This window comes from Chamaea fasciata, unplaced genomic scaffold (assembly GCF_029207755.1).
Source record: "Chamaea fasciata isolate MVZ Bird 193981 ecotype frontalis unplaced genomic scaffold, bChaFas1.0.hap1 SCAF_5, whole genome shotgun sequence".
Taxonomy (NCBI): Eukaryota; Metazoa; Chordata; class Aves; order Passeriformes; family Sylviidae; genus Chamaea; species Chamaea fasciata.
This window is the reverse complement of record NW_027094090.1, coordinates 14,958,757-14,979,656: the sequence shown is the minus strand read 5'-3', so window position 1 is coordinate 14,979,656 and position 20,900 is coordinate 14,958,757. Positions and strand designations below refer to the sequence as shown.

General features: G+C 36.2%; 1 protein-coding gene across 3 annotated transcripts in view; it reads right to left on the bottom strand.

Moving 5' to 3' along the window:
- Positions 1-20,900, bottom strand: part of CPNE8 (copine 8) — a 74,206-nt gene that overhangs the window by 28,698 nt on the left and 24,608 nt on the right. For 2 of the 3 annotated variants that reach the window (XR_010720750.1, XM_066182923.1), the window contains exons 5-10: positions 18,524-18,563; positions 17,677-17,753; positions 12,270-12,333; positions 9,470-9,573; positions 7,553-7,657; positions 4,236-4,277 (exon numbers count right to left, since the gene is read on the bottom strand). Coding sequence is in view for 2 of the 3 variants with exons in the window: in XM_066182923.1 (XP_066039020.1) it covers positions 4,236-4,277; positions 7,553-7,657; positions 9,470-9,573; positions 12,270-12,333; positions 17,677-17,753; positions 18,524-18,563 (432 nt within the window). In the remaining variant the exon portion in view is untranslated. The remainder of the gene's footprint in view (positions 1-4,235; positions 4,278-7,552; positions 7,658-9,469; positions 9,574-12,269; positions 12,334-17,676; positions 17,754-18,523; positions 18,564-20,900) is intronic. The other variant, XM_066182924.1, reaches the window with a different exon arrangement.

Genomic DNA, 20,900 nt, shown 5'->3' with positions numbered 1-20,900 from the left:
TCACAAAATATGTTAATCAAACAACTAAAAGGTTCAGTCATTATGCTAATACAAAATAAGCAAAACATACTGTAAGAAAGCTTGAGAAATACTGTATGTTAAAGATATTCCCCATTACCCAGATTCAGAAGGGGCCACCTCACATCAAACACACCCCTTTCAGCTGGAAGATCATCCAATCGCTTCCAAAACAAAGACTTTTCTTAAGAAATGTATTTTGGAGGTATATTTCTGCTTAAATGCTCTCCAGACTGCAAGAACTATTTTAGCAGGGAACAGAGGAAGCCATCCACAAGGTGTATTTAACGTCGGGTAACCATGACACTAGAGAAAAATATATATTGCTTAAAATGGAACTTTTCCCTTTTGTAACAGTTCTAACCTTTTATTTTGAAATCAAGTTGTATATTTTGAAGGCAGAAATTCAAACAATAGTTCAATGACTACCTACAAACATGCTGCAGCAAACAGGAAATATCAGCCATACCAGACAGGACTGTCTCTGGGGAGCAAAAGAACCTGTACTGCTTAAAAATAATTGCTCCTTTAATTCCAAGAGACACTGGAAAGCCTCCTTTCCCTATGGCTATACACAAACACTGACAAGACCTGAGCTAGAAAGATAGGATTCCTCTAATGAATCATGTTATAAAAGTATGGGCACACATGACCAGTCTCAGAGCCCTCCACACTTCAAAGAGCATCAACTTGGATCTTAACACTCGGTATTCAGGTGGATGTACATGCCACCACATGGCTGGCTCTGAAGGCTGAGCACCTGTTGGACAAAATATGCTTTTGCAAGATACGTAAGCCATTAAGACAATATTCTAATATTAATTATCACTCCTTATTAGTCTCTGGATTGAGAATCCAAAGTACTTATTCACTTTGCCTGCCTAACACCAAATTTTCCTAGACTTATAGACTTTCATCCATGAGTGGCATATCAGAACACTGAACCAGAGTCTTAGCAAACAGAATTATAACTTAAAGCCCATCTCCCTAAGTTTTCCATTTTTAGCCCTGTGTTTTGAAGTGCTGAAAATCATTTTCAAAATGGTATTAACTTTGAATTTTTTATTATCTAAAGAAAAAAAAATCGAGGAAAAGACAATCATAATCAGAAAGATGTCAATGAGTGAGGAGAAAATGCAAGAATTTAAAAATCAACTATCTAGCTGGAGAAGGAAGACGAAGAACAAAAAATAAGGTGAAAGATCTTAGAATCTGAAATGTAAAATCTCTCACGCTGTATTCATATTCTCAGATGAATGCTTCTGTGGCCCCAGGTTAGCATGACAATATTTACAGCTTTATAACTCAACACGCCCCTTTTTCTATGTAACAGATCATAAACATCAGGACTGTGAAATGACTTTCGCAACATGTATGCTAAGTGATTTTTTTCTGAAATTAAATGAAAAAGCTTTCAGAGAGAACTAAAAACATCATAGTATCGCTGATGTGCTGATGTGAAGTGGTGCACTATCTTATTTTTTTCCTTCTGTTAGACCTGTCTGCACGTGCTTCATATAGAAGGACACTCAATAAAAAAAGCCCTAAAAATGTGACTCTTTCAAACAACTGGGCTTGTCCCAAGCAACAAAACCAAATTTTGTGACTTCTGATAGCATCAAATATTTTGGGGTTCATCATAGCTCTTAGAAGCAATAAAAGGTATCAGAACAAGTTGTTCACATTTTGACATTTTTTGTGCAAAAATTGGTTTGACACAAAGAGAGGTTTAATAATTAATAGTGTTGATGTTACAAGGGCATATATTACTTTTTGTCAGGAAGCTTTATGTGATGCTTGAAAATAAATAAGAGCTCTCTGATGATGATAATATGATCATGATATTACATTACAATTGCTCTAACAACATAATTTAGGAACATGAAGGACGACGCTCAACCGGAAGCACCATGGTGCTATTTTTCAAAGCACAGGTAACACAGAATGGGGAAAAGGGGAAAAAACTTCTTAGTCAAAATGAAGTCAAGTCATGATTCAGAAATCAAGTACATGCATCATAACTTTGTCTTCCTGATTGCAGAACAGCCTGTAATGTTCAGAATAACCTCCTTTGCTATCAAGAGAGCAGGCAATCTTTAAAAGACTGGTCCTGCCCAGTCTGCACATCTCTGGAGCAAACAGATTCAGTGTGGTGAGGTGTCCAGCTGGTGTAACAACACCTTATAAAAACTGTCCATAACAAATGGAAATTAATATAAACTGAGGAACAGCAGAGTTGTGCAAAAAACTGTTAGAGTAACTCTTGAATGGGATTCATTTCCGATATACTTGGCAATGTCAAAGTTAAATTAGGCACTTAGGTTTTGCTATGATCACTATGAAAGTTTATAGGCACCACCAACTGGCAATTTATTCCAGGTAGGATGGATTCAATCAGACCATTTTCTCCTGTAAGCCACTGAAATAGCTTAAATGATTAGTCCAATCTATTTGTCTGATTTTTGCATTGTCTAAAGTCACACGAGATGAGCGCCTGTCTCATCTTTAAGGGCAATTTTACACATAAGATGTCAGTGCTCAGTGTGCTTCTAAATTCTAAATAGATAGAAAGCCAAAAAAAAAACCTCATTAGAATAAAAAGGAAAATATGTAAATGGTATCCTTCACTTTTTGTTTTTTTAGATATTTATTTTATAGGTATTCAGATTGTGAAGTGAGCAAATGCAGATAATATTTGAAACTATTTGAGACTGGAGAGGCTAATGATTGCCTAAAACCTACAGTATGTTCAAGATTTCACCCAGACTTGCAGTTACTTAGTGTTATTTGTCAGATTTCTTTTCTTTTTAATCTTACAGATTTTGGATAGTGAAACAGCACATGGGGTTTGATACCATGATAAAATATAATCCTTATTTTTTATTAACTTGGCAATACAATTTAACTTTTCATTGCTAGCTTATTTTCAAAAAATGTGGTTTATACATAAATATATAAAATTTTTAAGGATTTGACAAATCTCACTGAGAAAAGAATGTTAACAGAAATTCTAAGAGGGATACGATTATTTTTTGCTAGTATGGCTTTTTAAATTTAAATACACTTCCTTTAATTGCTAGAATACATTATTTTGTCTCTTCAAGGAAAATCTATCTGATTAAGAAGGATGAATTTACACTGGCAGGTATTCATAGGGGGCAAACATGAGATAAGAACGCTTATACATCAAGAGGCTTCATGACGGAAAACCAAAAAGACAAAATTACAACCCAAGAAAGCTGAATAGACTTTTGGATCCTATTTCCTTTTCAGCAAGGAAATGAACAGCAGCACAGGATAAATTTGCCTATTATGATTACAAGACTTGTTAACCACAGAAGGACAATATCATTATCTATAACACTAGAAGCAAATTGCATTGGTAGTATTAAAGACATTACTGTAGAATAAATAATATATTTTAAAAATCAAAATGCAAGTGCATATCCATTTTAAAACATATTAAAATATAAATTATGATTAATAGGATATAATTAAGATGGACTAACTTAAAGATAAATGGAAATAAACCTATTCAGTTCTAGAACCAATATTTATGAATATAAGTTCTAATCAAAGTATTAAGATATAAGCTCAAACATTTCTAAAAGAACAAGAGGTATCAATCCACTGTGTTAAAAAGTAATTCTACCTTGTTTGACAAAATAAAGGCAATTTGACAGGCTCATTTCTTCAGAAAAAGTGTACAGCCAGTACACTTAAGAATAACAGATATCCCTCCTGAATTTAGCAACAGAAATTCCATGTATATTCCACTGTCCTCTTTCAAGGGGAGTTATACAAAACTCAGGTCTTCCAAATCCAAAGTTTACAATAATGTTTTGATGAAGACAGACATGGAAATGAACATTCAGACCCAATCTGAAATTAAGGTAACGAATAGGTGCCTTCTACATTGCAGAATTTAGGCCCCCACGAGTAGCCATTGCAGGCCTGTGCATTTTATCATGTTCCATGGATGAATATACACACAGCAGGTTTGAAATAGGCTAATGCATCAGTATTCATCACAATTGAAAAATACAGAGTTGTATCACAGCAGAATCTTTCCAGTACCTGTATCTTTAAATTTTGACAAATAACTAACTTTCTCTATATTATTTCTATATTATGCTGGACACTAAATATTTTTATGTTTTAAAATGTGTATAAACATGCAGGGATAATGCTTAAGTTTAACAGAAATAATGTCTTACCTTCCATCTCTATCCCAGTCATATACTTCTACTTTAATTGTCCTAAAATAAAATTTAAAAAAAAAAAAAAAAAACAACAACACAACCCTATTAAAATGTTAAATATGTACCCGGATTGCTTTTAAGATTAACAGCATAGGGGTGCATCAATTGTGCCAAGTCCAAAAAGCAGAATTTTTCAGTCATTTCTCATGGGGCAGCAGATAGCCTGTCAGGTAACACAATACATCTTCATAAATCAATAGCTAAATACAGTGGAAGCTAAGGAAACAATAAAACACATTGGAAGTTTAACCAATATATTTTTACTTGCTGATGCTCTGAATTTTCTGTGGTTATTTAAATAAATGATTCCTTAAACTTTAAAGTATTATCAAAGTTTTTAAGAACTGTTTCCCTTTGAGTAAAGTGAACCCTTGAGGGCAGCTCTAACCTCGCTTCAGGGATGACTGGGAAACAGATAAAAAGGAAAAAGCAATTTCCTGAGTAAAGATCAATCATATTTCACATACTTACTTCAAGAGTGGATTTCTTAAAATGCAAATACTACAGAGCACATTATCATCAACATTCTTGATGAAACAGGAAAGATATATGAGGCTAGAGATAGTATATAGCTTTATTCATCTCCTTTTACTACACAAAGTGCATCTATGTAAGCAAATTCAGCTGTTGCTAACAGTGAATCCTATTTGGCCTAAAATGAACTGAACTTGGGTTAGAAAAATAACACCTCCAGACCTCCTGTACTTCAAGCAACAACTTAACTTACTTTTATTCTTCAGAATAGTTTCACATGAAGTGAAGTCATGAGGGTTGTTTTATTAAGAGGGGACAAGAACCTAAGCAATTGCTTTATAATTGCTTCCATGGAAACTGCTCCTCATTCTTCCAATTACATACAGTCAAATATATATTGATTAGTTTTCTTTACTAACAAGGGACTCATTGGGGATAAAGCTGAGCAACAGCTGATATTATATACAATAAAATATCAAGTAATTCACACCCGGATGTTTTTCCACATTTATTATATTCCAAAATAGGTAAAAGATGAGTTGCTTTGTCTGGATGTACCTCTTTTCAACTCAAATTTAAAAGCTCCTAACCACACCATTTGTTATATTTTATAGCTCTTGCATAATTCAGCTTGGATTTAAGTCACCTTACAATGAAAACTGATTAAAGGGAAAGTTGTTCTGCAGAACCGAGTGAAAAACAACTCCAAACCTCTTTTATTCCATCAAGTATTTCAACCTTCAAAGGAAACTGCTTTCACCTTCAGAGGAATTCAGCAAAAAAAGGCAATATCAGTGTCTTCTTTCCCTAGACAACCATTATTTTACTTATGTTTCAAAACCTGTTATGACAGACAGAACACACCACTAAGTTAAGATTTACATAAGGTTTAGTGGGATTTAAGTTTTGAATTGTTTTACAAATCTGTGTTCAAATAGCAAAATCATCTCAGTGACAAAACTCGGATTATTAAAATAAATTATTAAGAATATCAAGATAAATTTCTGAAAAGGATCTGCAGACAGGTAACTGAAGTAAGAGCAATTCATCCTTGAATAAAGCTCCTCTCTGCTGAAATTTATTTCATATTAAAGGATTAATTACAGATCTTGACTTTTATCTATTTTGCATGATATGCAAGATATTAAAAGACCTTTCCAATCTTCACATACTGAAATTTAACCTTTACCTTAAAGGACACAGTTTAGAGGATGGGTTTCCTATTTTAATATTAAAGAAACCACTTTCATTTAAAAATAATCAAGGTTAGAGATGGGTATCTCTGTTTTAAAACTTTGATGCAGAAAATAACTGTTAGTGCCTTTTCAGAGCTCATATTAAGAGAAAGAACAAAGACATTAGACACTAAGTACTACTGCAGTACCGAAATGCCATTCCTGTGATGCCTGAAAACACTGTATAATTGCACAGTTTGAGAAAAATGAAGCAAATCCTGGTCATTCCATAATGAAAACGTGGACAGAGTTCACTCAGAAGCATGCACTAGTTGAAGATTTAGTCTCCCCCACACCAGAATAAACGTTTACTGTGACCTATTTTTACTAATGACATTATTCTCACCTTTCACATCTATCACAGGACCCAGAGCACCAAAATTTTATCCACAAAAATATCACTATCTGAAAGAAACCTTTGGGGTTTGTGTTTTTATGTATTACCATATGGATGTTAGGAAGTTAATCCTTACCTTTAGAAAGAAGAGTTTTCTAATTAAAAAACCCAAAACCTCGCAAGTTTTTTCTGGACTATCAGCAGGTTAATTTGAATTAATCTGACAGCTAATGACTACTTCTTAATTTGAGACATGACTGTTGTATGCATGGCTATGAAGTTTCATGGAGCCTTTATTCACTGAGCATGTTATGCTGAAAGTAGGTCAACAGTAGATAGACAATAATAATTTGAGGAGTCCTACTACACCTTTAAGTTTCCTTAATTTGGAATGCTGGAGTTATTTCAATATGCCTGCACCACAACATCTTTTCTAATTATTATGAAAACTTCTTTTTTTTTTTAATATGATAAATAGTGCAGTGTCCAGAGATTAGCTTAATGAATACTATTTTGCTTATGTATTATGCACATTAACCCAAATACAAGTAAAAAATTCTATTTGAATATGCTCATTAAAAAATTACTTCATTTTTATTGCATCTAAGTGAAAGAGTAACCAACATGGCCATTTTTAAGGAGTCTAAAAACACCCATTTCCACTGAACTAATTTGTTTGTTATTAGTGGTAAAATGTTGATTAAAAATTTGGTATTATTACCATGTAAAGATAGATCCTTTTGCACGGCATCACTGAAAACTTCAAATCTGAAGATGACTAACTTCTGTGTTTCTCATCTATTGACCTATGTATTTTAAAGGCTTTCATTTATCAGCATCCTCTGACATTGCATTGTCACCCAAGGAAAACAGATCATCATTGTTTTTCATTGAAACATTAAAAAATATTTGCGTACATTGTCACAGAGACCATGCTTTAAATTAGTCTTTTCTTTCTGTTCCTAATTCACACCATAGAGAGCAAAGATTTTTTTTCCAGAAAACACCACTAGCATTTCCTACAGACTTAGCATATCTGCTTATTCTTTCTAAATTCTTTAATGAGGTGAATAGTTTTGAACACCTATTATTCTTTCAAAATGTTGATTAAATAACACCAGGGGCTGGACTGGATGGAAAAAGGTTACGCACAAAAAGAACAAAAGAACACATGGGCTAGGGAGAAAAAAACTGTATATGCTAAAAAATCTTAAACTACAGCTTACCGGTCATAGTCTCCATTACACAGTGCTCTGACAGAAATCTTGAATGCCTGCCACACCGGATTTAATGTATTTTTTACAACTTCTGTCTTGTGGCAGATTGTAAAACTGTAATTAAAACAAAAAATAAAGGATACATTTTGTATTTATTTGCTTTTTCTTTTGTGTCATCAAAGATGGAATTAAAAGAACTGTAATCATTCATACATACAATGTCCATATAAAATATAAGGTAAGAAAAAAAGAAATATGGTGAAATCAGAAGGAAGGGAAGACTGAAAAGACCCACTGGAGAGAGATTACAGACTAGAGTGCCTAACAACTCTAAAATGTTTTTACCCAAAACTTCAACAAGAACTATAACCATTCAGTGAATATTTCAGAGAAGAGCAGTTTCCATCCCACTTGTTTAAACAGATCTTGTACATGCAGGAATTAGTCACAGATCCAGAAAGAAAGCGATCTTGTGAGGATCTGACTCTTGCTTAGAGATTAAGAAACTGAGCCAAGGGAATGATGGCTTTCAGATTCTTTTTCCCCATTTTATGCCCATGGCTTTTTAACCAGGGTGTCTTAGGTAAAACATATCAGCCTGTGTGAGATTCCATGATCACCCTCTCTCATGAACTCAAGCATTCTACTTTCTCTAAATGATGCAAAATTAAAATGCCTCTTTTGCAGGTCCCCGTCTCGGGGATTGAATTGTTCAAAAGAAAACAAGAGACAAGGTCACTGGCGAAATCATTACTGAAATTCTTCATCCAGTTGCAACTGAAGTCATCCTTTGAGAGAATGTGCTCCTTGTGCCCCAAACGTCTATACTTTTATCCTGGCTATGATTCAGAAGACATGCCTGAAGCCAAGAAAAAAAAAGGCAAAAAAAATGGAAGCACCCTTCTGCCAAAAGTGCAGAAGTACTGCCCCAACACCCTGTTGGATTCAGGAGACCCATAAAGCATCACTGGCTCAACACTCACCCCTCAGAAGGAAACGGGAAAGAACGGCACCCAAGGCCAAGAGAGGTTGCCTGTACCAGCACTCCCAGTCATACGCAGCGAAATTGCACAAGTGACCTTAATGCCACTCACAAAGGAGCCATAACTCCTCCAGACCTGCAGTTTTACCTATGCAGTGTTTACTCAGAAAACTGTCCCTGTAATCTGCCTCCAGGAGAAAAAGAGCAGGTAACACACACTCCCTTACACATATTTGTGTTAACAACTGTTCCACTTAAGCTACAGAAAAAATGTAGTATCATATGTCTCTAGCCTCTGATTTGATATATGTTAGACGTGAGGACTTTCAGTTTCCAAGAGATCTTAACCTGCCAGTAGAGTCCCACAACGGCAAAGTGTTGTGTTCATCAGTGCATGTCAAAGCTTAGCAGTGAACAGAAGAGATTAGCCCAACTTTAACAAATTGAAGCATGAATGTAGTAAACAGCCATTTGAAAAAAACATAAATTCTATTTCAGGGATTTTTAAATTCAGTTTCCTAGAACTCTGTCAAAAAGATATATGATATTTCCTAATTTAAATTTGCAGTATAAAATGGTTTTATCTAACACAATTTCTAAGCATTAGCATATTTTGCAGCTACAATTTTCTTTGAGAATTTTATTTAAATGCATACTATATCTTAGCAAAAGTAACACTATTTTATCTATTTTATTACAATTGTCATAGTGCTCTATATTTGTGAGATATTTACCTCTTAAACCCCTAAATTGCAATATTTGATCAATTTGTTGCAATAGTTTTATTTCTATACAGCGTAATATGACAAACTGAAATCCAACAAACATTATAAAATAAACACAGCTTAATCTGAAAAATGTAAAAAAAAAAAAGAAAACTATATTACCTGTAAATAATTAGGTTGCCTAATTATGAGCAGAAAAAATACTCAACAAGCACCTACCTGCCATCTTCATTGCTTCGATGAAATACAAGGAAAGGGTCAGATTTCCCAAAGAAGTCCTTCTTGTCTAGCTTGTTTGCACAAAATTGCATTAAAACTGAATCCTGAAATGGGTAATAAAAAAAAATTACAGACAACATGCAGCCTACTACACTAAAAAAAAAAAAAAAGACTAAACTATGCAAATAGAAAACAAAATAAATGGGCATATCTGTATTCTAAATGCTCTCTACATATTCACATTTGTGCAATGTCTTCATAGTGCAGTTTGAATGGCTGGAACCGAGAATTCCTTTGTAGAGACACCAGAAAAAGAACAATTTTCTATGCTAAAATGGCTCAGGATTTTTCAAAGATTTTCTGACATCCAAAACTCCATTCTGAAAGAAGCAGATGCACAGGCAAGGAAAGTATATTAGAATTAATTTTATAAACTCGGATCAGGCACAACTCAGCCTCATTCCTTCAGTGACTTAGACCTGTTGTTGTCTGCTCCTACAACTGTCAAGCAAATGGCTGCTGGATTTTAAGAGTCTGCAACCTTCAAGGAAAGGAGCCTGAAAGATACCAAGTACAACAAATAAGGAGAAAAGTTTCATTGCTGTGATCGGGCAAACTGAAAGTCACACAGGTCACCTCTTTGGGAAAAGTTAAGAATGACAAAAGGATTACAAATGCAAAGATTAACCTGCAGACTCACCAGCTAACTGGGGCAGGGCCTGCTGGAAGACTGTTCCATAAACAGGTCTGGAGGTGCAACAGCAATGAGAGGATGATGACAGAAAATGTGGGCTCACCACTGAGTGGGGCAGGGGACCAGGTGACAAAGGACATTGCAAGGTCCATGTTCCTCATAGCTTTATATGTCTTGGTCTTACTGCTAAGATTTGGCTTCAAGACTCTTGGAAACTGAGACCCAGACCTGAGAAAGTCTGGAACAAGGATAACTTGTGCTCGGTAGAGGAGGACCAGGAAAGAGAACATTTAAAACAGACCAGACATACAGAAGTTCATGGGACTTGGTAGGACGCACCTGAGAGTGCTGATAGAGTTGGCTAATATCTCTGTGGGGCCACTTTCAGTTATCTCTTTAAAATTATGATGTTCAGGGGAAGCTCTCCTCTCTTTGAGAAAGGGCAAGAGGATCCAAGCCAGTTTTACCCAAACCCTGAGATGATGATAGAGCAAATAATCCTGGAAAACATATGCAAACACATGAAAAAGAAGAAGGTGGCTAAGAGACATCAGCAAGGATTTACAAAGGGGAAATTAATGCCTGATCCACTGGAAGACTTTCCTCGCAAAATGAGTGGCTGAGTGGATGAGAGGAGCCTAGTGGACGTTGTTTATTCTTCACCTTAGCATAGCCTTATACACTGTGATCCACAAATCCTTGTTCACAAACTAATGAATTATAGACTAGATAACTGGACAGTGAAGGACACTGAAAAATGGCTGAACTTCTGGGCTTCAAGAGGTCATATTGAGTGGCACAAAGTCCACCTGGGACCAGTCACTTAGCAGTGTAACTCAGGCATCAAAAGTCAGCCAAGAACGTTGAATATCTTCATTAACAACCTGGATGATGGACAGAGTAGACCCTCTGTAGGTTTGCAAACAATACAAAACTAGAAGTAGCAGTTTACACAACAGATGGTTATGCTGTCATTCAGAGACATTTGCACAGGCTGGAAAAACTAACCAGTATGAACCTCATGGGGTTCAACAGAAAGAAATGCCAGGTACTGCACTTGGAGACGAATAACCCTATGCACCACTACAGGCTGCAGGCCAAACAGCTGGAAAGCAGCTTGGCAGAAGAGGACTGCAGGGCCTCGGTGGACATCAAGTTGATCCAAGTGCCCTTGGCAGCAAAGGCCAACGTGGCCCAACAAAAGTCTGCTCGGCTATATTAGGAAGAGTGCTGACAGAAAGTTGAAGGAAATGACTCAGCTCCGGTAAGGCCACTCCTGAAGTACTGTTCATTCCTGAAGCACAGTTCAGTCCTGAAGCACAGTTCTAGGCTCCCCAGTACAAGGAAGACACAAACATGCTGAAGCAATCCCACAAAAAGAGTCACTAAAATGATTAAGGAATTGGACCATCTCTCACCTGAGGAGAGGCAGAGAGACCTGAAATTATTTAGCCCAAAAACCAGAAGGTTTATCCATTTGTCTAAGTACATGATACTAGGGAATAAACAGCCTAAGGTAGTGGCATCCAGTGGAAGAATATGTGGCAATATGCACCTACCTGAAACATGAGAAATTCCACTTAAATATAAGGAAAAACCTTTTTACCCGGAGTGTGCTGAAAAGCAGTAACAGAGATTGTTGAGATTTCTTGGACTCAAAACCCAACTGTACAGAGCCCTGAGTAACCTGCCCTAAGAAGGGCAGGAGTATTGGACTACGCAATCTTCCAAGGTCTCTTCCAGCCTCAGCAATTCAGTGATTCCAAAACTTGTTACCATTCTGAATATGAGCTGTAAAAATTTGGATAAAGTACAAAAATCCAGAAGATCAAGTATGTGACAGCTGCTGAGACATTGCAAGAGACGGAGACAGTGAGGACATGAAGGAGCATTAGAGAGAATGCAAGAGATAGCTATTGAGCATTGGTTTCTGTTTCTTTCTGCTTCTTCTCTCTAAAACTATGAGCAAGTTAAAGGAAAACAGTATTCTAACTTCTTACATAAATCACTAAAAGCAAATTTATAAGCTTACCATTAACAATCCAGTGCAGTGTAACTCACAAAATAATTTTCATTTTAGTTTTGGAAAGCAATGAGCACACTTACTCTGCAACACCCTAGTTCTTCTGCTGTTACAATGACCGTTCCACACTTCTTCCCAGGAATTCCTCTGCAAGAAAACACAACCATATCACCTCAGTTCCTTAATAAACAGTTACAACTGACACAGAGAGCACAAGGTAAGTTTTCAAGTCACAAAGCTGATGGCATGCAATTCAGTTTCCCTTCTCTGCCACTAGTCCTGTGTAAAAAAATTGGTTTATCCTAAGTGAAATGGTAAATGAGTTGCATTTTTATTCTAACTAGCAAGAAACAAATCAGTTTTGATATTAAAGGAAACAGCATTAAAAGTTTAAATAGGTTGAAATAGTACCAGAATTCTACTGTCTACTCTCCCATTGGTGTTTCCTTTAGAGATGACTCTGCAACCGATTTGTGAAAAATATCATATTGCAAATTTTACTTAAGCAAAACACCTAAAATATAGTTAAAAGTAAACACTAGCATTATTTTATATTTATTCTGAAATGTCTATGAAGACACATAATAATCTCACCATCATATCTGATACAGGATAATAAAACAAATTACTATTCACCCAGATAGCAATTAAAAACACATGCTGCAACACCAGGAAGCCCAAAACAGTTCCTCAGCATAAAAAGCAGCAGAGAAACAGAAAACTCACACATAATCTGATAGTATTCAGTGCTAGCAGCCTTTTGGAGGGGAACATACTCAACACAAAAAGCCATGGGCCTTATAAGAGAAGGACAATGTTAACATGATGGTTGATAAAGAGGTGAAATACTCCATCAAGATTAGCACAGGATTTCTCTACAGAACAAAAAGTTCTCATTATTCAGGAACTAAAAACTCTACCAAATGACTTGTAAAGTGTTGGACGCTATTAAGTACAAACTTTGTATACTTAAGTCTACATTCATGAAAATAGTACTGGACCATTTGCAGACACTAAAGAGTTTGTTCTCTTACAAATCATTCATTAAGAAAATTCCTTAAATGTAAAGCAAGCACCCTGACAGAAATTTCAGTGGTCACAGATCAGGCAAATGGAAAAAACTTTAACTAGCAATAATGCCCTGTAAGAAAATAACAAAATAATTTCAAACTTGTCAAATTTTCAAGTACAAAAAAAAAAATTATTTAGAGATTCATCATTACAGACCAGTCTTTCCAGTAGGCAGAGAAATATTGACTAATACTATGTTGAAGACAAGCATGTAAGAGCCCTGTTTAAATCCAAAATGCAGTGCCATGACCTATCTTCCTTAGCTCTAAGGGATAGCTGGTAGTGAGCTACCCTGGAACTGGTTCTATGGCACTGAAATTACAATAGAAAATTTATGCTCAGGGAGCTCAGTTATGTTCAGTTTCTCAAGGTTTCTCTGGGAAGAATTACAGATCAGGGTTTTTGGGGTAATAATGAGTGAGAGAGTGAGAGAGTGAGAGAGAGAGAGAGAGAGAGAGAGAGAGAGATTATCTGTAACCTGTATTGCATAACTGCAGTCAACTCCACCATTCAGGGCTAGTTATCTGAAACTCAGACATAGAAAATGTGCCAGTCTAAGTGTGAACAGAGTGCAAATTGAATAAAGGAAAATAAAATGTGAAAATCTACATTAGTGTTAGTTCTACTGGCTTGAGAGTCCAGAACCTGTAGGTTTCTCCACAGTGATCACCTCTTTTTGGACAGTATTTGAAGGAGCAGGTAATTTCATTGTAAAGGAATAGAACAGACAACCATTACCAAATGAAAGGTTTTCAACAATACCTGCACGTCTAGATAAGATACAGCCTCGAGAAGTAATTATTGTCTCCTTAGAACAAATGGTTCCACAATTGAGACACCACATCTGCAGCACCAAGAGAAGTTTAAAAAGACACTCTGAAGAGTATTTGGGCTTTAACAAGGACTGAAAGGAGGATCTTTACAGGGTCTGTGTAAAATATGACCATTTATGTGGAAATTCAAACCTGAGAGGTGAAAAAGAGCCTCCAATTTTGCAGGGTGGAATTCTACTGAGGCAAGGATGGGACATTTTTCAGGTCATTCCAAATGTTACAGTCTTATCCCTGAATTTGCAAAGCCTAGCCCTCTGACAGTCACACCCACAGACAAAAGGACAGGACAAATATATATAGGAAGTCAGTTCAGGTGTTTTTCTATCAGTTATGTTCACAGCAAGATGACAGGAGAAAGAACTTCACATAATAGGCCAGCTGGCTCCAGTACAGCCTCATTAGCTGGCAATGGCACTCAGATGTGAGTAACAAGAATAGAATGCTCATTAAGCTTTGCAATGGCCCTATCTCCTCATCAAAGGGAATCCCTACAGGCATGCACTTAGCAGATCCTGAAAAAACCCCATTGCATCGACTTATAAATGTGGCTAGCATCTTCTATCTAGGAAGACAGAACATGCAAAGATCTAATTCTGGATAATGCCTGAGCAGGTGACACCCTTTTGAGAGAAAAATGAAACCATGCCATTTCTGGAAGTAGATGCATCTGCACATTATCCTTCCATGCCAATACAGCTGGAATGCGCAAGGCAAGTCAGTGTAAATCATACACATGGAGCTTCTCTTGAGAAGGCATTTAATGGATCTAGTAACCCAACATGTAAAGAGAACAAACTTTACTGCTAAAATGTCACATTATCCATTTCACCTTCTTTGAATTACTAGAATTATTTTTCAATAGAAATTATCCAAAACAAATGTTCACATCTGTACCTGGACAGTCTGCCAAATAAAGTGCAACACTGAAGTATGTTCTTGAACAAAAAATGCTCACTATCACAAGGATAACAGGCTACCACACTACAATACCGGGAGGAAGACTCTCCTGTGACAGACTGCAGAAAATTCCGAGTCCTTAACAGTATCAGAAAGAGAGAGGGAGATTCAGGGGACAATCTCACAACTGCCAAAAAGAAATACTGTCAGGTTCATGCCTCAGAGATGTAACCTGCTGGTGCCTGTAATACCAATGAAACTGCAAGGCATGCATGCCATGTAGGCAAAGAAAAATGTGAATTGTGCCACCCTCACTTTTGTACTTGCCATGAAGATTAGTGCAAGATGTGTTTCAGCCTTCCTGCATGACCACCATGTAATGGTGACCCCCTAGGCTTGAGACGTTTTACTTTAACTACCCTTTCACTGTAGACTTCCTAAGGGAACTTTCCCTGATGATACACAATCTGCCTTGAAGCTGGACAGCTCACGGCAGCCATGGAGTCCTGAGTCGTGTAAGACTTATGTAAATGTCTAAAGTAGATAGAGCTGAAGAATAAGCTTCAAGGCTTTCTAATATTCATTTTGAAAGAAGATCCGTGCTTACTTGAATGCCAATCAGAGAATGGAATTCAAGCTTCTCAAACTGCTTAAGTATAAAAAGTGCTAGCTCTGTAGGGTAGCTGATTGGGACTAAAACAGCACCGAGAATTGTCTTTTTTGAACATCCATTGGCAGAGAACTGAAGAGGAAAAATGTTAAGGAACTTCAGAAATACAGTCAAAAGATAAAGCTCTCTTAACTCATAGATCATAAACAGCATTCACGCTATGAGAACACAGACTTGACTTCATAAAGAGAACAGTAAATTCAACACAGTAAATATCCCTAAGAAGGGAAGACATGCAATACTGTCAAGTCAATTCTCATTGTTTGAGTATTAAGAGCCATTAAACACACATCTATAAGCAAACAATCCTGAAAGGCAATACAGTAGTTTCATGAATAACAGAAATGTCTCCTAGACACCCCGATATGCAGACTTCAGAGTACAGAATGGACAATCACTCAGGCACAGTTGTCAAGTCACAGCACTGTAAAAAGCACCAATGACAAAATAAAACAGGGACACTACAAAGAACCAATAAAAAGTCAAACACTCTCACATTAACATGTGTCTACTCACATATTGGGTTCACTTAGTAACTACCATACAAGAGAGTATCAGAACCCAGACCTGAGAAATGCTGGTTCACCCAAGAGAAAATATATTACACAGGCCAACTCAACTATGAAGTAAGATCTTTTTCCATAGAATCTTCACTGATATTTTTTCTTTTCTCATAGATACTTTCAAACTTTAAAACTTCATCTGTTACTCATTTCAGACTTCATTTAACCTGTACCAAATGCTAAACTGCTGAGTTGATGCTTTTTAATATACGTGTTCAAAATAAATTTCAGGAATTTTCTCAAAAAAACCCATGTACTCCGCTGAATAGTTTACTAATTGAGGACAGAAACAAATTTGAAGACCTTCAAAAAGTCAGGTAAGATTAATCTTACTAAATATAAGTGCCTTCAAAGTCAGCACTTTCTCTGAACAGGTGACCACAGGCTTCAAGTGGAATCAACTGATAATCACCAAAACCCAGTCTATGGAGTTGTGACAGTGCAATTCTCTGTAGCAGCCAGCATGAGCTAGGCCTAAACAGGGAAAAGTCAGAGAGCTGTTGTTTTAGTACAAGTAAACAAAATAGGGCCAACCTCCTGTCCCACTTGACAAGACAGTATTTCTGTGCTCAAACTGTGCAGCCATCAAAAGCTAAAAACGTGTCCAGAACAAGCAGTGACTGCGTGTTGCCATCCCCCGGTGCTGGGGCTCTGGTTCTCCTGGGACAGCCCTGCAGCTGGGCAGGGATTGTTTTTTTAATTGTGATGCTGGACTTCCCCTGCCTGTGCCTTGTACCTCTGTCATTCTTTGACCGTGCAGAGATGGGTTTCCACAAGCTGATGACTCTCCTGGGATGAGTCTGAAAGTAGCCAGGGCTATTTATTTGGGCTCCTGCACCTGCCACTGGGATCCTCTTCTCGTTTGTTTCCAGACAACTTTTTTAATCACACAACCTAACACAACTTTTCTATTATGACACTTACTGCACTGGTTTTCAAGGTTATTTCCTAGACACTTTTTTAAAATTTAAATATCCAGAATGGGATTAAGGGCAGAATCATAAAATATTGTTGTCGAATAACCACAATATTTGCTGATGTTAATAACTTTGTGTGATTGAATTAGAAATCTGATAATCTGGTCATCTGATTCTTCACTGTTTCTTTGTGAAAGTTTTTTTTTACAGGAACTCAAATGTTTGAACAGAAGGTAATACAAGTTTTATGATGAGCTAATTTGCAAACTAAAACAAAACAAATTTTAGAAGAGTACACTCAAGCTGTTTCTAATGCAAGATGTAACAAAGTTGGCAAAAATTTTGGATTTGCCAATTGTACAAAATAAAACTTAAATTATCATAGCCCATATAAAGATTTCTATCACATGTAAATATTTACTTTCTCTTAAAAGCCATATGGGTCAATTTTGTGTATCAAGATATCTCACAGCAAAAAAGCCCCACAACTCTTGCCTCATGTAGCAGTATGCATTCATCAAACATTCCAGAATACTTACACAATTGATTTTTCCAGTCTGCTTCCCTGTGATCCCACTATTTCTCCCAGTGTACAAAACATCTGTCCCAAAAAATCCTGAAAAGCAGTAACATAAAACTTCAGAATTCATATTACACCAAAGAAATTTGGCTTCCCATTTATCTGAGCTGTTCCCTACTGAAGAACAGATTTTGCTGATCACCACATCTTAGTAATAACTATGCAATAATGAATCATAAACAGACTCACTACCACCTATTTGACATAACAGTAGGTTACATTTACAGACGTAATTCTAAGGCATGACACAATCACTAGAGAGAGGATGTAATTTGAGATCAATGGCTAAAAGTCTCATCTTTTCACTGTGAAGCGCACACACAGCATTCCTTCTACTATCCTCTTTTCCTTTACTCCAGGTTCTCAGAGGTTCTCTTACCAAAGCCTTCCTGTGTTTATTTAAAAAAAAAAATCACTGAGAAGCCTGTGAATTTTATTCTTGCATCTCTAAATTTTAAAGTTACTATTTCATCACTCCCACTTCAAGACAACATGAGTATAAAAAGGTTTCTTCAAACATTGAGACACAATCAAAACATGCTTCAGTTTTAGGACCCAAAAACATATCAACAAATTGCAGCATATAACATATGTGAAAAGGTATACATGCATGCTCAAACACGCCCTTTGCAAGAGAAATGTCCCATTAAAATTATACTCATTAGCATTCTGTGTTTTCACTCATAACACAATCACTGTATTTGTCTCTGCGTATCTGATATTACTCACAGTCCAAAGAAAATAAACATACTTAAGAACTGTAACCACTTTAGCACAAGAAATTATAATAGTGAGGAAGAACTTACATGTTTTGACAGGTTAGGACTCTTTGAGTCAACATCATAGCTTAGGGAAAAAAAAAAAAAGAAAATTTATATCAGAGTTGCCAGATGACATATCAAGGACAATAATGTAAAGAAACAAAAATCAAACAATTCTTTCACCTATTGTCATGTGTGAAATTTACACAAACAGATTCATGAATGGAAGTCTCCCAGTAAGGAAGACAAATTGAGTCATCATGTATTATAGGACTATGGTTCACTAATTATTTGAAATCAAATAATTTTCAACAAAGTGCAAGCTTTAAAGAGAAATTCTTCTGATATTCCTGTTTGAACAATGAAAGATGACAAAAAGCAGACCAAAAGTTAAAAATTAAACCTAAAAAACTAACTAACTTGCAAATTATTTTCTTAGGTAATTTTTCAGTCATTTGAATAAGCAAGTAGAATTAACTGACAATAAACTAAATTGCCTTTAGCAAGAGTTTCATTTGTTCTTTTGAGTTTATCATAATCTTGGTCTTCCTCCAGCTAGAAAATGTCATAGTTTCCCTTCCATAGTCAAGCCAAGAGTTCACAAAAATTACTCTCTGAATTTAAGAGAGATTGAAAAAAATAATGTAAGAAATTCATACAGGATTACTAATGTCTATAACAGTCTTCCGTCTTTCTCAGATAATACAAGTAATATTTTTATCAAATAATCCGTTTAGATTCAATACCAGTAACTAAACTGAAGACATTTTTTTCTGTTATGTTACTGCCCATCTCAGGCTCCCCTGCATGTTTCTGTTCCCACTGCACAGAATGCTATCCCTTTGGTTGTGCTGCCACAACTGCTTGCTGGGATGCATCATGGACCAGATCACAAGTCAGGATGACAGGAATACCACAACACAGCTGGATGTGGTACAGTACAGTCAAAGCTTAAGAAACGTATTTATAAAGAAAAGAAATTCCTAAAAATACCATTAACAGGAGTTAAAACCTCCAATTAAAAGCAAACTGTTTGGTGAAATTGAACAGAAAAACACAACTCATAATTTGACCTAAGATACAGCTACAGAAGTAAAACAAAGAACGACTTCACTGGCAAAATCACTTACTAGGTACCAGCTGTGAGCAGAAAGGGGCCTTAGACATTGGTGGCTGTACATTTTAGGGGGGGATGATCATTTATTTGAGCACCAAATATCAGAGATATTTGCCACTTGATTTTTTTTCCCCTGCAAAATATATGAATCATACAAGGGATTTATTTGAAAAATAAGACTTTGGCCAACAGCAGTGCACAATTTTGCCAAGGAACTGAATAGAGCAAACTTTCTGAAGTTTCAGAATTGGGATTTAATCCATGAGTGGCTATATGAGATCCACATTTCTAACTCAGAGTTCCAAGATATTTAATTTTTCATCCATCATTGTCACAGGGCTCTACAGTAAATTCACACAATATGGCTATATGGTCACTTGCAAGCAAAGACAGCAACAGCTTTTCAGCTTTGAGTTCAGAACAGAGTTGTGTCCAGGTAACCCAGGACAGCTCAGAAAGCAGTCAGGTCTTTCTGATAAGTACAGAGAATGTGTGATATTTACAGCTTTTCATGGACAGACAGGAGTCCATTTCTCTGACTACATAAAGAATTAAAAAGGTGACTGTTTTGCCTTCCAGGTCCAAGTCCTCTCCAGACAGCACTTATCCAGAATGTCTTTACAGACTCCCTTTTCTTACTGTTGACTGAGCTTGGCTTTCTCTTTTTCAGTTTATTTCTATAATTTTTCATTTCTATTGCACTGCCCCCTCCCTATAACCTACATGCATCCTATGAGAAGCAGGAGTAAAACATTCACATTTCCACACAGCCCCTACTGTGTGACTATTTCAGCAATGCTTTATATTTGGAGAAGAATCCTTTATTTCACAAATTGCTTAGTTTTGATTTAAAACTTATTTTAAATAACCCACAATAGTTATACTCCACAGATTGAATGACATTAAACCCAACTTTTAAAACTACAAATAAAGTCTGCATCAGGCTTCTACTGTGAAAGTCGAAGAATTTATACTTAGCCACCTCAAAGCACCCTGTAATCTTCCTGGCTTTAAGTATTTCCTTTCATTCCTTGAAACAGGTGGTCTAGTCCATCTTACAAAGGAAGTGAAAAGAAATAGGAAAAGAGTTCTTCAACTGAAAAAGGATATATATATATATACACAAAGAAAAGTTTTGGCCACAATACATAGTGTGATGCAAAACTGCAGCAAAAACTTTATTATCTATGAGGGCTATTCATACTCTCTCCTAGGACAAGGTTAAGACAGAACTGCTAATTAAAAAAGGGCATGAAAAAAAACAACAACAGCAACAACAAAACAAAAAAACAAAAGAAAACAGAA